The sequence below is a fragment of the Desmodus rotundus genome, chromosome 3 (assembly GCF_022682495.2).
Source record: "Desmodus rotundus isolate HL8 chromosome 3, HLdesRot8A.1, whole genome shotgun sequence".
In the NCBI taxonomy this organism is placed as follows: Eukaryota; Metazoa; Chordata; class Mammalia; order Chiroptera; family Phyllostomidae; genus Desmodus; species Desmodus rotundus.
Window position 1 is genome coordinate 53,135,847 of NC_071389.1, and position 16,424 is coordinate 53,152,270.

General features: G+C 38.7%; 1 protein-coding gene across 1 annotated transcript; it reads left to right on the top strand.

Moving 5' to 3' along the window:
* Nucleotides 1-33: 33 nt before the first annotated feature.
* On the top strand, nucleotides 34-16,166 carry TYW3 (tRNA-yW synthesizing protein 3 homolog). Its single transcript, XM_053920637.1, has 6 exons — nucleotides 34-313; nucleotides 3,296-3,376; nucleotides 4,726-4,824; nucleotides 5,043-5,114; nucleotides 7,111-7,244; nucleotides 15,117-16,166. The coding sequence occupies exons 1-6, from the start codon at nucleotides 140-142 to the stop codon at nucleotides 15,331-15,333; spliced, it is 777 nt and encodes a 258-aa protein (XP_053776612.1). The 5' UTR covers nucleotides 34-139; the 3' UTR covers nucleotides 15,334-16,166.
* The last annotated feature ends 258 nt before the right edge of the window (nucleotides 16,167-16,424 follow it).

Genomic DNA, 16,424 nt, shown 5'->3' on the forward strand with positions numbered 1-16,424 from the left:
ACCACGCGAGAATCTCCAGTTCATAGCGACAAAGACGTGAGGAAGTTTGGACCACTTCGGCACCACTCGCTCCAATATGGCTGCCCCCAGGGGCAGGCGAGGGCTATAATGAAAGTCCAGACCCTAAATCCCTCCTCGCATGGATCGTAGCGCCGAGTTCAGGAGGTGGAAGGCGCAGTGTTTGAGCAAAGCGGACCTCAGCCGCAAGGGCAGTGTGGACGAGGATGTGGCTGAGATTGTGCAGCTCCTGAATGGGCAAGAACAGTTTTTTACCACCAGTTCCTGCTCTGGCCGTATCATCCTCCTAGACGGGGTGAGCCTCCTCTGAGCCTGTCCAGCGCTTGCCTTGTAGTGGGAAGACCAGGAGCCCTGTCCCCACCCAGTGTAATACTCCAGTGCACCCTGTTTGTGTTGTCCTTTTTGGTGGGTGGTCTCAGTTTCTTTATCTTTGGAAACTTGAGAGGGTGAATAGACTTTAATGTTTCTACTAATCACCTGGAGATCTTTTAAAGTACACATTCTGATTCTGTAGGTCAAGCCTGATATTCCGCCGAAGCTGCTGGCCTGGGAATGAACTTGAGTTGTAAGGGCTAAAGACTCTGATTTTCTGAATATTACAGGAATTTAAAGACCTTGCAGCCTGAGGAAGCTGGTGACTTCAAGCGCTCTACCAAATCCTACTACCTAACTGAACTTCACTAGGGTTAAGGTGTTTACTACCTTCTAGCGGCCCACTTCATTATTACAGCTCTTGTGATTTTTACATTAGGCTGAAAAAGTACAATACTGTAGTATATAGTGTGAGATAGTAGTCACGCCCTCAGGCTTTGGAGTGATAAGGCTTAGATTCTAACCCAGTTATGGGAATTATTGGCTATGTGACTTTAGGAAAGTTATGTAAGCTCATCCACTCCCTCTTTCATGAACTGAGGATAATAAAAGAGTATCAGCTTTGCAGGGATTTTGTGTAGAGCAGCAATTTTCAAGAGGTGTGCTGTGGGAGGCTCACTGGTGTGCCACAAGAATATTTTAAACTGACTTCTTTTTCCTTAGATTGTAAAATTTAAAAAAATGACAACAACCCACACAACAATAGCAGCCCAGTGTGAATGAATCAAAATTACATCTATCTATTGTCAGATCAACATAAAATGTATTTTTATGTATATCACAAAATTTTATTGATTAGTTCATGTCATGAGATGAAAAAGATTGAAAATGGCTGGTGTAGAGGAAACAAGATAATTTATTTGAAACATTTAGTGTTGTGCCTGGCCCGCATTAAGAGCATTAAATTTCAGAAAAATTTAGCTGTTTTTTAATTTTAACATTAGTACTAAATTTAAAGCATGAAAGACAGAACACTCATAAGCTCTTTTCAGATCCCTCACTGATCTCCCAGGTTAGCAGGGCCTGTTTACTTTTATATTGCTTCTGCTGCCTTCGGAGCAGTGGCACTCCTGCTGGGCTTGCTCTCTTCCCCCATTTCTACTACATTGTTTTAGGTGGATTTCTGCGATGGTTTTATAAAACGTCACTAAACTACTAATTTCTCTACCTCAAACCATGTTACACACTGTTAATAAATTTGCCTTTCTAAGCACAGCTCTGTCAATGTCACTCATCCAGGCAGAAATCTTCTGTTCCACATTTTTCACCATCAACCCTATTTTCTGCTCCTTCTCTTCATCATTATCTATTTACTGAAAATGAATCTTCCCTTTTTCATCTTGTATTTACCTACCTTTGTCTTTGCTCGTGTTTGTTCTTCTACAGTGTTTTCCCCACCTCTGCGTATCTAAGTAAAAACTCCCCTCCCACCTGAACACACACACACACACACGTAATAACTGCTTCTGAACTGCCTTAGGCCTCTTTCTGAAACTTTTTTTATTTTATGTATTATCTTATGGGAGTATTATGTTTATTTTCATTTTGCCTTATTTCAGGAAGGATTTGGATCAACTTATAAAAGCAATACAAGAAGAAAAATTAAGAATAGAAATATCTGGATAAAGGGAGTACAGAAGCCAGTGATGACATTAATTCCTAAAACATGCCACTAGATTCTTTAAATCTAGAGGTGGGCCACATATTTGGCTCTACAATTTAGAGCATCTAGCACAAAATCAGATACAAAAGTTACTGAGGTTATTGAATGAAATCAAACCAGTTATTTAGGACAAGCTCAGCTCTTCCCATTACCAAGGCCACACAGGAAAGTCACCCGTGTACACACTGTATGCATAGTCACTTTGTAGAAGTACAGTGATTTAAAAGTGCGTATGGTTTCCTGCTTCCTCTTTCTAGTATCCTTAAGGGTAAGATCTGTTTATACCCAAAAATACATAACAGAACTTTGCAAATAGACACATTTTCCAGTTAATAAGCAAATAATCTGATGTTTAATATTTGCCTTCTTGAAATTTTGACCTTTTAGTTCTAGCTTTGCCCTTTGGGACTACATGTAAAGTCACAAATTTATAGAGACAAGGGACATATAAAGGTGTGAACAGCTCAGGTGACAGTAAAAAAGAGGTAGGGATTGTGACAGCAATGCTTTGTCACAAAAGCAGCTCTTTTTTTTTTTTTCTTTAAATATTGTGCCAGCTAAGTAAAACAGCTAGGGGAGAGCTCAGAGCCTGCTCCTGTACAACCCCTTGAGTAATCCTTTTCCGCCTGACAAAATCATGACCGTATTTCAGACAACATTAAGTTCTTTTACCTTGGTAAACACATTTAAAGATTTTTTAATTTATTTTTTATTATTTTCAATTATAGGTTACTTTTAATATTATTTTGTATTGGTTTCAGGTGCACAGCATAGTGATTAGACAATCATATACTTTACAAAGTGTTCCCCCTGATGTTTCCGGTACCTACCTGGCACGATACATAATTATTGCAATACTATTGAGTGTATTCCCTAAGCTGTACTGTACATCCCCATGACTATTTTGTAGCTACAAATTTGTACTTAATCCCTTCACCTCTTACCCAGTCTCTCAACTGCCCTTTCTCCTCTGGCAACCACCAGTCTGCTGTCTGTTTATTCTGTTCTTTAGATTCCACATATAAGTGAAATCATATGGTATTTTTCTTTCTATTTCAAGCATTCTGTTTTCATTTTTGTTTTTGGTAAACGTTACCCAAAAGCCTATGGAATTGTTCTTAGTAATACTTAAAAATCACCACTTGGGGTTATTAATTTAAGAAAGCCTACCATATGTTATGCATTGTACTTAATTTTTTATAAATATATGATTAAATTAAATTATGCTGTTTTTCATTTTAGAGCATAAGTGGCTTTGAGGTTCAGAAACAAAACTGTTGCTGGCTACTAGTTACACACAAACCTTGTATAAAAGAAGATGTGGTAAGTTTGTATTGATAAATTTAAAGAAATAAGCTTTTTAGTTCCTAGCCACTTTTAAACCAGATGAAAACAATAGAAAATTCAAGGTGGTTTATGTTCAAAATTATAAAGGGTGGAGATTATTCATGAAGCCTAAAGAGAATTCATTATGGCGGCATTCTTGAGTTGTGGTAGATAAAAGCAGAACTATTTGTGCAGGCATTGCTACGAATGCTCAGCAGAACACATCCTCCTGGGTGTAGCAGAGGGTTCAAGGACATTGGGCACACTGGATCCAAAGATTCAATTTCATTTCTGCCATTGTATAACTGTGCAGACTGGTACAAATTGTACGAGAAAAGGGGAGAAAGGGCGGCAGGAGTAAAAGATTAGCACTACTGCCAGCTTACTGGTGTGAATAAATTATCCATTACTTACCTGGATTGCTTCTTGAAAATTTTTCTATCTGTGCTGGATTATTTAGTTTCCTAAATTGAAATGTTTAGATAAGTTCATATAAGTTTGTATTAGCCAAGCACTTACATTACTGGTTCAGGTGCTCAAATGTTGTCTTCAGAGTACTCACTGAACCTCCATCCCCTTGTTTGGGTACTAGTTCTCTCTGCATATTTGCCCTTATTCTCTGCTGCTTCAGATTATCTTTGTGGCAGGAAAGGTAGCTACCGACAACCCCAGCAGAAAAGACTTCTTCTGAAGATCCATGTATCATTCCCAAAGAAGGACTCTGAATTGTACTGCTTGGGTTAGGCGTCTTCCCCCTGAGATCAGTTATTCTTGCCCATAAAATGGAATGCCATTCCTGATCAGACCTAGGCACTTGACATCTTTGATATTATGATAGTAGGAGTGATGAGTGACAGGGTCATGATGTACAGTCCCATGAAAATGAAATGGTGTGAAGGAGGGATTGTGCTGCCTAGGGATGTTAGGCAGACAGAAATAACGACTGCCTTATATAAATTCTAGCTCATACGTAATAGTACGTGTGTCTCACACCTCAATCTAACAGTGGAGTGTTTAAACAGACCTTCTAGTACAGTCTTCACATATTCCTTAATGAAAAATCTGTTAAGGAATTGAATACAGTAGTAACTTACTTTTTAACATAGGGTTGGAAAGAATGATGCAGGAATATATGGGAGAATTAGAAATCAGGTCTTTCAAAAGAATAAGCAGATCAATACGTTTCTGGCAAAAGAAGCCCAAGAAAACAAGAATGCAATTATTTTGGAAAAAGGATGCTGAAGGAGTCTAAAAGTTCCTGGGGAAAACAAGTTACATATCATAAAGGGTCGCCGAAGAAGAGGATCATTTTTTGTGTCTGATACGAACACTTTTCATTTATTTAGATTGTAGCTCTGAAAAACGCGAATGGTGATGCTGTTTTGAAATTTGAACCCCTTGTTCTTCATATACAGTGTCGACAGTTGCAAGATGCACAGATTCTGGTAAAACTTTGTAATTATACTTGAAATTACAGATATGTGGATAGTTTTAATTAAGCCTTAAATAACACCTACCAAAAATTAATGTGGTATTAGTTTAATCAACTAGTTTTTAATTTAATTATAGGTTGGGCATTATATATGTTTGTAGAGTTTGTAGAGTTTAAGAGTTTATCTGATTAGTCAGATTGTCAGAACTAAACAAATTTATTTTCTTACAGCATTCAGTGGCCATAGATTCTGGTTTCAGGAACTCTGGCATAACAGTGGGAAAGAGAGGAAAGACTGTGTTGGTAAGATACCTTTTGGCAAAGAGAGAGTATTGTATCCTCCTCATCCTACATAACCCCAAATTAATAAGCGCTGTGATGTCATGGAAAGAATCACAGATGGGGGTCTAAAGTCCTCTGCGTGATACCGGCTGGCCCCTGGCTGTGCTATATGACCTTGGGCAAGCTCCTTAATCCCTCAGGGTGTGAATTTTCTCACCCATATCAGAGGTCCAGCAAACTGCTGCCCTAGCACAGTGGGGCCAGATCCTACTACACCCATTTGATTAATTACTGTTTAAAGTTGCTTTTGTGTTACAGTGGCAAAATTAAGTAGCTGGGGCATACTGTGTGGTCCACAAAGTTGAAAATGTGTAATCTCTCTCCTTTCACAGAAAAAGTTTGCTGACCTCTGGACTGAATGATCTCTTAAGGCTCCTTCTCAGTTCTACATCCTCTCTCAGTCTTTTACTGGCCAAGCCAATCCCTACTGATTTTGCTCTGTTCTGATCTGCTGCAGTATTTAGTGATTGTGTTTACTCTTTGTCAGATTGTCCTCCATTTTAGCTCCCTAGACTTTCCTACTTTCTATTTTTACCAAATAGCCTATTCGACAAATAGAAGTGGATACCTGTAAAGCATCATTAAATAGAAAGGCAGAGCCCATGGTACTGGTCTGTGTCCCTATCTTGTTCCCTGCTGCACTTGGTGGCCCAGCAAGAACAGAGCTATTCTTCTACCTTCCTCTGCTTTGTCTTCCATGTTCCGTTAGTTTGAAGTCCTAACATTTCTGCCTCTAATTGCTCACACCTGAGTCCACCTCTCCACGCCTTCTGTCACTGCCTCTACTTACGCCCTTGTTCTGTCTCACTGCAGTCTTTACAGTGGTCTCCTGACTGGTCTTCTGGCTGTCCATCTAAGTCCCTCCAAACTGCACTATGAGAATCAAACCTTTTGAAAAGTCAGGGTCTCTAACTATTTTCCCCGATATTCAAGGTGTTACCCAAACTATTCTCCATCCACCTTACTTACGCTCGTCTCCTGCTGGCGCACTTACACTCCAGCCACATAGAAAACTATTAGTTGTCTCCCAGATGTGTCATGTTCTTTCATGTCTCCACGGTTATGGATAAGTGTTTCCCCCCGTTTTCACATCTGGTAAGATTGTACTTATCCTTTAAAATCCCTAGTCAAATGCCACCTTTCCCATAAAGCTGAAGCCTGTCTCAATTAGTTGAACCTCTTCTACATTTCCTTCATGTTTTCAGTGTGTGTACATGTGCACACAGGGACATGTCGTGTTATAATTTTTCATTCACTTGGTTGTTTCCCATCCTAAGGTGTAAGCTCTTAAAGGGGCCATGCTATATTCATCCTGTGTCTTCACACCTTGCATAGGGCCTACAGTGCAGAGGTTTAGTAAATGTTCATTGAATTAATTTTTATTCTTCGTAATAGTTTTTGTTGTTGTTCTTAAATCTTAACAGTGTTTGGATTTACTTGTAACATGTTGACTGTTTCATCGACAGGGTTGCTAAGGTTGACCCTAAAGCATTAAGGAAGCAGCCACTGTGTGAGATAGAGCGGGCAGAGTTTATTCTTACAGCCACACTGTGCTGAAGCAGCGCGAAGAGGCTCTTTCGAATCCAGTTAATTTGGTTTTCCCTTGAAGCTTCTGTTGAGATTTTATTTATTTCTTTCCTTTAAATAGTGTGTTAAAGCTCTTTAAGCTTTAGTGAGATCGAAACTGTTAAAGTTATTGGATTCTTTGATATTATCTCCTTCTCTAAAACACAATGTGTAGAATGACTTTCTTTAGAAATGACTTTATATGATGGGAAAATCTATTTAATCTCCTTTGATCCAACTGTGTTTAGCTAAATTATATCAAAGCATAAACCTAAATGCTGTAATGGAGCTCAACTATGTTTAAACACAACCCCGACTAGGGCTTTTCTTTAGTTGTCTTCAGCGTCTCCAGTACATACGCCATCGTGTCTGAACTGTCTGTTCCTTGCAGGCTGTCCGGAGCACACATGGCTTAGAAGTGCCATTGAGCCACAAGGGGAAACTGATGGTGACAGAGGATTACATCGACTTCCTATTAAAGATAGCAAATCAAAAAATGGAGGAAAACAAGAAGAGAATTGAAAGGTACATTAATTGGATATTTCCATATTATTTTAATACGCCTAGATCATCTATGAATACATCGATACACACCATCTCCAGTTTATATTCCCGACTACTTTTCCATTTGTAGCCTTATGATGAATAATAAAAAGATGATCAGAGGCACAGATGAAAGTAGGCCAGACTATAACACGTACCAAGTGGAGCATATGCTCCATGGAGGACAGGGGGACAAATGACTGTTGTTAATAGGCATAAAGGAGAGAAACGCAGTCACTCGGTAAGAGAGCCCAGTAGCCGCGGGTCCGTAACTAATCACGTTGCAGGCCGTCGGGGACGAGGCACGTGCTGCCGCTCGGATGTGATCTCCTGGAGACCAGGCTGCCTGGAGTCTCCTTGTGAAGAGGGTAGACAGGTTCATTTTTAGCCTGGTAAATATTTCACACCTCTGGTGAGTTTAATACCCATCTCGTATGGATTAGACCTAGGACTGCCAGAATTGTCCTAGTGGAAAGGATTATGGCTATTAATCCACATTTTTATACTTCTGTTCTTAAGTTTCACCTCATGGTAGGTAAAACTCTTACAGTGCTTTCTTTTTTCAGTTCTTTTCCAAGAAGTTTTTAGTATAAAGAAGTGACTATTATGTTGTTTTTCCTATATAAAGGTAATGCCACTGACCTACCACCAATAAGATGTACGTTTCTGAGTTATTCAAGTGGTGATGGACAACTTGATATCGTTTATAGTTTCTTCTTTCCCTTCTCCCCGCCCTCTTCACCACCTCTTAACCAGTCAGTCTCTGCCCAAGTGACGTGAGTCATTCTTCTCTCCTCATCCTTACTGGCACTTTCTTTATTCAAGACCATTGCCACTACTAGCTTGTCTCATTGTAGAATGCTTCCAGCGTGTCTCTGCTAAGCCATTATTATTATCCCTGTCAAAATCCTGTCTGTAAAACGCAAAGGAGTCTTACTGCTTACTTGCCAGTGAAGGCCAGAGGTGCCAATGGCAGCAGTGTTGCCTGGTGGAAAGAGGTAGAACTGGGTTCCAGAGCTAGAAACCAGTTCAAATCCAACTTCTGCCACAACGTACTCAACTCTCTTGGCTTCATTTTTCTTATACCTAACCAGGGGTGAACACTTATCTTAAGGAACAAAATGTCACAGGTGTAATGATCAGCACTAGCCCTGTCGCGGCATGGGTTCCCAGGGGAGGCGAGCCCTTCTCCTTCCTCAGTGACATACAGAGTGAACCAGCGATCACACCAGTGTCACTAGCCAAGCCTTTTCAACCAGGGCTCCTCGTTTGAGCAGCAGGATTTGCAAATACTCAGGTGATCTCCCTCAGTTCTCCCGACAATGGTACCATTCTAGATACGTTGGGGAGGTTCATTTATTATATACAGTGGATGCCTTAGTGCGGGAGGGCTTATTTTTTAACAGGCCTGTGGTTGAAGAAAGCCAGGGCATTACCTGGCCACAAAGTGCTTTGAAAAACATTCTGAATAAAGAGATAAAGTAAGCAGCTGAAGAGCACCCAGCCACTCCACCAGACTACAGAGTTTGAACTACATGCAGATTCCTACTGGTACCGTTCCAAAAGTTCGCCACACTTGTTATATAATATTCCAGTGAGGTTGTTTGTTAAAACGTAGGAGGTAGCAAGCAAATCAGTTTTTCTGTTTCCTTAACTTGAATTTCTACAAGATGATAAATATAGCCCAAGATCAAGTAACTATCCACCTGGTGAACTTAATTGAGCCACATTCACCAGCCATAAAATCAAATTATGCTTTAAATCCATTGACTCAAAGATATGTTTTGAGATTATAGTGTGTGTGCTGCTATCAAGGGAGTCAACGCTCATCATGTGAAATCAGTGAAAAATTAAAGAAGGGTAAAAAGTGTCCTAAGATGCTGATTAGAAGATTACATGTGAATTCAGAAGACTGTACAAATTAGGGAGCTCCTTTGGGAACAGCTGTACTTTCAGCCAAATGCAGAGAAGGAGTTACTTTTCTGATGCTGAAAAGAAAGAAAGCAGTAAAGACTGGAGGTGGTGGGTTCTGCAATGAGATATTCAGTACTAAAACTGGTTTGTCGTAGGACCGAAATTTCACAATTAAAATAGCTATAGTGAGAGCAGTTTTAACGTTGTCTAAATGACAAACATTTTAGCAACAAGAAATTTCCTGCAAATGTGAGCAGTCAAAGTCAAAGGGTAAAATATTTTCAACAGAGAAAAAGTTCTGTTTGTGACCACCAATTCCCAAGCCCACTTCTCAGCAGAAAGAGTAAGATAATTCTATGTATCATAATTTCTAGGTAAAAAATGGAAAGTTTGCATATCTGCTTATCAGTTACAAGAGGAAGGCTGTCTTTGATTCTGTTAATAAGCGATCAGGACTGGCGTGGATCAGAGGGAACCACCGTTTGGCTCTGAGTATGGTGAAAGCAGTCATGTCTTTTCACCAACTGTGTAATAGGAAAAGAAATGTTCAACAAAATACAGAATAAAATGGCGGAATATATTGGTATATAATATTGTTGATAGAAATGAAGCAAATTAGAAAAAGTAAATGAGTCTATTTCCAGTGGTTGGGTCTCTTCATTTCCTTCTTGTTGTTGTTACTTGTCTGTGGTTATTATTATAACAAAATTGACCGATGGGCCACTTTTAGGTGCACAGTCAGTGGCAGTGAGCACGCTCGGTAACTGCCCCTCACCACGGTCTGCCTCCAGAACCTTTCCATCACCCCAAATTGAAACACTGTACCCATTAAACAGCACTTCCTCAGTCACCAGACTCCTAGCTCCTAGAAATTACTGTTCTATTTTTACTTTGTATGAATTTGGCCATTCTAGATACCTCATAAAAGTGGAACCATTCAATATTTTTCTTTTGTATCTGGCTTATTTCATTTAGCGTAATGTCTTCAATGTTAAACCATGTTGTAGGATGTGTCAAGATTTCATTTCTTTTTAGTGCTGAATAAGTTTCGTTGTATTTATTTACCACATTTTGCTTATCCGTACATCTGCAAATGGACGTTTGGATTTTTTCCACCTTTTAGTTCCTATGAGTAATACTGCCCTGAATGTGGGTGTACAAATGTCTGTCCGAGTCCTGCTTTCCAATCTTTTGGGGTACCCCCAGAAGTGGAATTGCAGGCTCATCTCGTAATTCTATGTTTCGTTTTTTAAGAACTGCCACGCTGTTTTCCACGGGAACTGTATTGGACCATTTTACAGCCCCACCAGCCATGAGCAAGGCTTTCCTTTTCTCAGCATCCTTGCCAACACATGTTGTCTTCTTTTTGGGGGGGCGGGGAGAATAATGGCCATCCTGTCAGTTATGAGATGATATCTCATTATGGTTTTGATTTGTACTTTTCTGATGATTACTGACATTAAGCATTTTTTCATATACCAGTTAATAAGAATTTTCTTGTGCCAGACACAGAAAACAATGATTAATATATCACTGCTGCTTTCCTTCCTGTTTCCCTTCCTTCTGGATTTCTCTTACTATTCTGCCTGTTGGTTAAATATTGTTGTCCTCCAGGATTCTGTCCCTGTCCCATAGCTTCAGCTACTTCCCCATATACTGGTAGGTCTTCCGAATCTTTCCCCAGTCATGGGCCCATATATCCATTAACCTATTGAACATATGTAATTAAAATATCCCATCAGTCTTTCCTTAATATCTTTCCTAGCCTAGTCTCAACCCCATAGCTATTTCCTTGGCCCACATTCATATTATCATTTACCAGAATCATTATAGTTCATGCCTCAGTGCAAAACAGAAATATGAATCATATTGCTTTGCAATTATTTATGTGCATGTATATCTTTTCCACCACAATGCGGTCACATTGAAAATGGAACTGACTTCTCCCCCTCACCAAACACACACACACACTCACAAACACACACACACACTTTAAATATTTCTTATCCTTTATCTTACCCTATAACCTTATATAGTGTCTGGCTCACAGTAGAATGTCAGTGTCTATAGAGTTAATCATAAATAATAAAGAAACAAAAAGTAAAATACATTGAGTTCCCCAAAGGCAAAGACAGGTTCTTATTAACCATTATGTTCTGTGTCTGGCATAAGAAAATGGTTAATAAATGTTTGTTAAATTTAGTTAACTGACTTTTTCCATCAGCGTGCTGCTTTTAATGCTTCAAAGCCTTAAAATGATTATTCTAGAACACATGTAAGATGGCTTAGACATGGGGTGAGCAGGAGTGGGCTCTGGCTACATAGTCCAGGTAAAAAGTAACAGGTCCCTGAGGAACAAGGTAAATGGGAGTGATTTTACAGAATATGAACCAAAATGGAAACAGATTAGAAATGATAGAAGAAAAGGAAAAGTCAAGGATAACAGATGTCTTAGACTCCTCAGAGCTGCTAGTCTTATTTTTAAAAATGGAACTAAAGCAGGTAAATACATTATACATTTCCCTATACAATGAAAATCAAAAAGATAATGTAGAGTGAAAATACATACATTCTGATAATCCCTCCTTGGATATCCCCTCCCCTCATTGTCCCTCTCAGAATACCTCTCCCATCACCCAGCCAGCTTTCCTTTCATTCTTATAGTTCAGCCCAGGCATCGTTTTCTTTCCAGAGAGCTTTCCATGACCTCACCATGAGCACCCCCAGCGTACTCCCACATTACTGTGTCTTTCTATGGCACGTTGAATGTCTCATTGGAGCTCTGCAGCTCCCATTACACCCTGAGCTCCTGGAGGGCACAGGCCATGTCTCTTAGCTCTGTTCCCAGCATCTGGGACAGGCTGTTACATGCATGTTTTTAAATAAAAATGCTAGAGCTTAGTTAAAATCTAAATGCAGAGTATATGAAAATAGCCTTCTTTGTTATTTTTGAGTAATTGATGCCTAAAAGGGTATGAAGTTGTGCCTACATTTTATTAATGTTTCCTTCCTATTTCAGAAGTCAAAGAAATAAAAGCTTTCTATTGTGAGTTGTCCTGTAACGGACCCGAAAAGCAACAATTCATTTTCATAGCACGAGCCTGAGAGGTTTTCTCATGAAAAGAACTGAGTACAAGCTGCCCTGTGGCATGGTGATCTTGACGGCCGCGTAGGAAAACTGAGGACAATTTGATTTTTCTTTTGAGGGGAGAGAAGAAACAGTTGCCTGAGTATTCTCCAGACTCTTTATGTTGCCTGTGAGAGCTCAGAAAATGACACTTGGAGAATTGGACTTAGAATGCTGTGTAAAGGGTCACAGAATGAGGGGAGAACATGCAATTGGAAAACAAATTTCTGACTTAATGTGTAAGATAGTTTCTCAGTGGACTTTTGAAAGCTCCCTTAAAAAAGGAGAAAGTATTTAACGTTTTTATTCTGGGCTTCTAGTACAAAAAGGTCTGTGTTCCATTTACCAGTTGTTTTGTGGTACCCCAAGGATGTAGGTTTGAATTCTTAGGTTCTTTAGTGGAAAATTAAAGTAAGGCACCTGTTCCTCTTTAATTATCTTTTTGTGTGTATGATTAACAAGATGTTTTATGCAAGTTGTTAATTTGCTGTGTCCATAAAAGAGCAATTTAGTCTCATCTGTAGTTTTCTAGGAATAGAGTATAATGCAGAAACCAAAGACGTGGTTACCTGAGTGTGCAGGGCAGGGTTGGGTGGAGAACGGTAGAAGATGAAGTTGCTTATTATCATGGGTCGTCTCTTCGGATCAGCAAAGGACTGTTCACACCGTTCTGTGGCACACTTGGATTTATGTTCCAGATAAAGTGAGTCATTCTGTGGGGTAATTTTTTTAAAGCCATTCTTACTAGGCAGTTTGGGCAATGGGAAGAAAACCAGTCCTTAAAGTCACCCAGGATGATGGTAAAACTAAAAAGATCAAAGCGTAGAAGGTTTCATAAATATAAGGAACAGAACAGAATTTCGTCAGTTGACATGAGGGACAGATGCAGGAGTTTAGTCTTGGCAGAGTCTTAGAGAGCCAGCTGAGTTCTGACCTCATCTCTCAACTCTGTCGTAAGTGGGCTGTGAAAGAATAAGCCGCCTTCACTGCAGAGGAACACGGGGCAGACAGTGACTTTCTGGGACAGCCAAGTTTCCTTTGAAGTGAGGATGTACAGGGCCTGTTACATGATGAGGTTGTTACCATGGAACAGGCTTTAAAAAATTATATGTCAGTTAATATTTTTCAAAGCCTTTTGCGTGCATCTCTCACTGTACAGTTTTGCCTTTATTATGCACCCTCTTTGAGATTGACTCATTCCCTGAAGGGATATCTGTGAGCATGTGTTATATGGCAAGCACGCTGCTGGATATCAAGTTGTAGAGTGGTCAGCATGTAAGTTCTTCAAATATGGACAGAGTGTGTAGTAATCATGCTAAGTATGTATTGGAATTGTGTGCAGTATTTGGGAATAGGGAAATGTCTTGGGAAATTTTAGAACCTTTGCAAGTCAGATCCTTCTGACTTGGGACCTTTCTTGCTCAGTAGTTACTTATTCACGTATTTGGCATATTCTTACCAAGTGTGTCAGCCTTATACTATATGCTATGAATATAACAGAAAATAAGGTAGATGGGGGTCCTTGGTCTCATGGAGTTTATAATTTATGGATAATAGCAAATTTTGTAAATGAAGACATTGAAATGAGGGAGTTTGGAATTAGCCAACCCAGCATTCCCCGGATAATGTGCAGTGCCAGTACGAAGCACATGGAACACGCCAAGCCATCGTGATGCCGTCACGCCTGTGCTGAAGGCTGCTGTGCCAGGCAGAGATTCTCGTTAGCTGTGAATGTGGGAGCAGGAAAGAAATGTAGCCCAATTCTTAGGGAGGAGATGTTAATTGTATCATAAAATTAACACTAAAACTCCAGTAGAAAAATGAGTAAAGGGAAAGAGCAGTTCACATTAAAAAAATTTCAAGTAGCTAATGCAAAACACTCCATTTCACTTGCAAAAAGAAAATGAAAATTGAAATAATAAGATAGCATTGTCACTATCCAATAGAGCATGTTTTTTGATGGTAACGTTTAACATGTGGATGAAGTGGTCTCAAGTATTGCTGGTAGAAGTATGTATTTTAAACATACATTCTGGAAAACATATTTCTCAAGAACCTTAAAATATTTACACCTTTTAACCATGTAATTACTACATTTCTAGGTATCTATCCTAAAGAAAGACCTAAAAATTTAGATCACATTATTTTCAAATATGTTTGTCACATTCATGGTTTATATTAGGGAAAATTTGAAAATAAATTAAGACCAATGTAGATGACAATGTTATACTAGTATTAAAAAGTGTTATTTTGTATTTTGTTTAAAATAGAAAAAAATTTTCAAGAAATATTAAATTTGAAAAATCAGTATAAAATTGTGTATGTAAAATCCCAGTTGTGTAAAAGATGTGTGCATATATAAATACAGTAATTCAGAATACATCAATAAACTGGAAAGAATAAAAATATTGAGTGGCTCTTTCTAGGTAGTTTTATTGAGGATCTGTATTTATAACTTCATATATTTTCTAAATTCTCTAAAATGAGTTTCTATTACACATACGATTTTTTAATAAAGAAGACATTTTTTTTACTTTGTTTGACACCTACATTTGGAATAGAAATTGAAGTAGAATAGAAATTGTCAAGAGGCGATTCCAACCCTTTTTCAGCACTGTTCTTAAAGAACTGAAAGCAAAATTTTCCCCCTAATTAAACAATAATAAAAGCAAGAATCATACTATTTGTTGGACTCATTTCATATTTTAAGGTTACTATGAGACATCAAATTTATAGAATTTATAAGTTTTGTGTGTATTTCAGTCATTCGGTTTCAAAACACTGATATAACAGTAGTACTTATTTCTTTACAGGTTTTACAACTGCCTACAACATGCTTTGGAAAGACAAACTATTATTAAGTCCTATCCCAAAGAGAAAGTCAATGAGAAAAATAATTCATATTCTCATAAGAAAAAAAGAAACCGAGAAAAAGCACGTGACAGACGGATTACTGAAGAAAATGATAAAGAGCTTGAGGAGGATGGTGGTCCAGGCGTCAGCGCAGCTGTCTTCCCAGGGGATGACTAGGGTCTGGTTCTCAGGTGTCTTCGGTAGAATCGTGTTTCCCGTATTATTATAAAGCTGCTCTTTGTAAGAGCATTTTAGTTTGTTGAGTGTATCAGACATTCAGAAAAGCAAGATTTAATTTTCCTCTATATTTTAGAGACACTTGTCTTATAAACATAGATACCTTTTTAAAAATAGCTGTGTATTATGCTTGTTCATTAGGTACCATCTATTAAATCACAGAAATTCATTACAAAAATAAAATGCTGATTTTTAATGCATCTTTTTGATTAAGTTTTAATTTCTACTTCTGCAAAATAGGAGAACTGTAATACCCTTTCAAGAGAACCTGAACATTAGGAATATTTGAATAAAAATCAACAATATTTTACTTATTTTTACCTTTGAAACTTTCATCCTTTAAAGGCATGTCAGAGTTTTCCTGTAGCCGTGGAGTATAATGATGAGTTTCTTTTTCTCTTTTGACCTTGTGATTAAAACAGCTGATGCCTTTTTGTTCAGGACCAAATATCTGAATCATCTTCCCCTTTATTCTCACAAACCAGAGATTGTTGTTGGCACAGTCTTCATAAATCAGTGAGCATAGTTTTTCACTGAGCCTGCTCAGAGATGATAAGACACAGGGATCTTTAAAGAACACATGCCCTGTGGAAAATTGCAAGGAAGCAGAAGGCTTGGGTCTGAGTTCTGACTGCTGCACGGAAGTTGGAGGTCCTTGAGCAAGTCACTTAATTTCCAAGGACTTCATTTCTTTCTTATAATAGTTGTTGTAACTGTAGGAGTTTTGACAGGATCAAGTTAAATAAAAATGTGTGAGTCCATATATGTTGCTATTTCCCATTTATTTTCTTTTTTTATTATATTTTATCGATTATGCTATTACAGTTGTCCCAATTTTTCCCCTTTGCCCCCTCCACCCAGCACCCCCACTCCCTCAGGCAATCCCCACACCGTTGTCCCTGTCCGTAGGTCACTCGTATAAGTCCTTTGGCTACTCTATTCCCTATACTATACTTTACATTCCATGGCTATTCTCTAACTATGAATTTGTACTTCTTAATTGCCTCACCTCTTCACTCATTCCCCCTCAA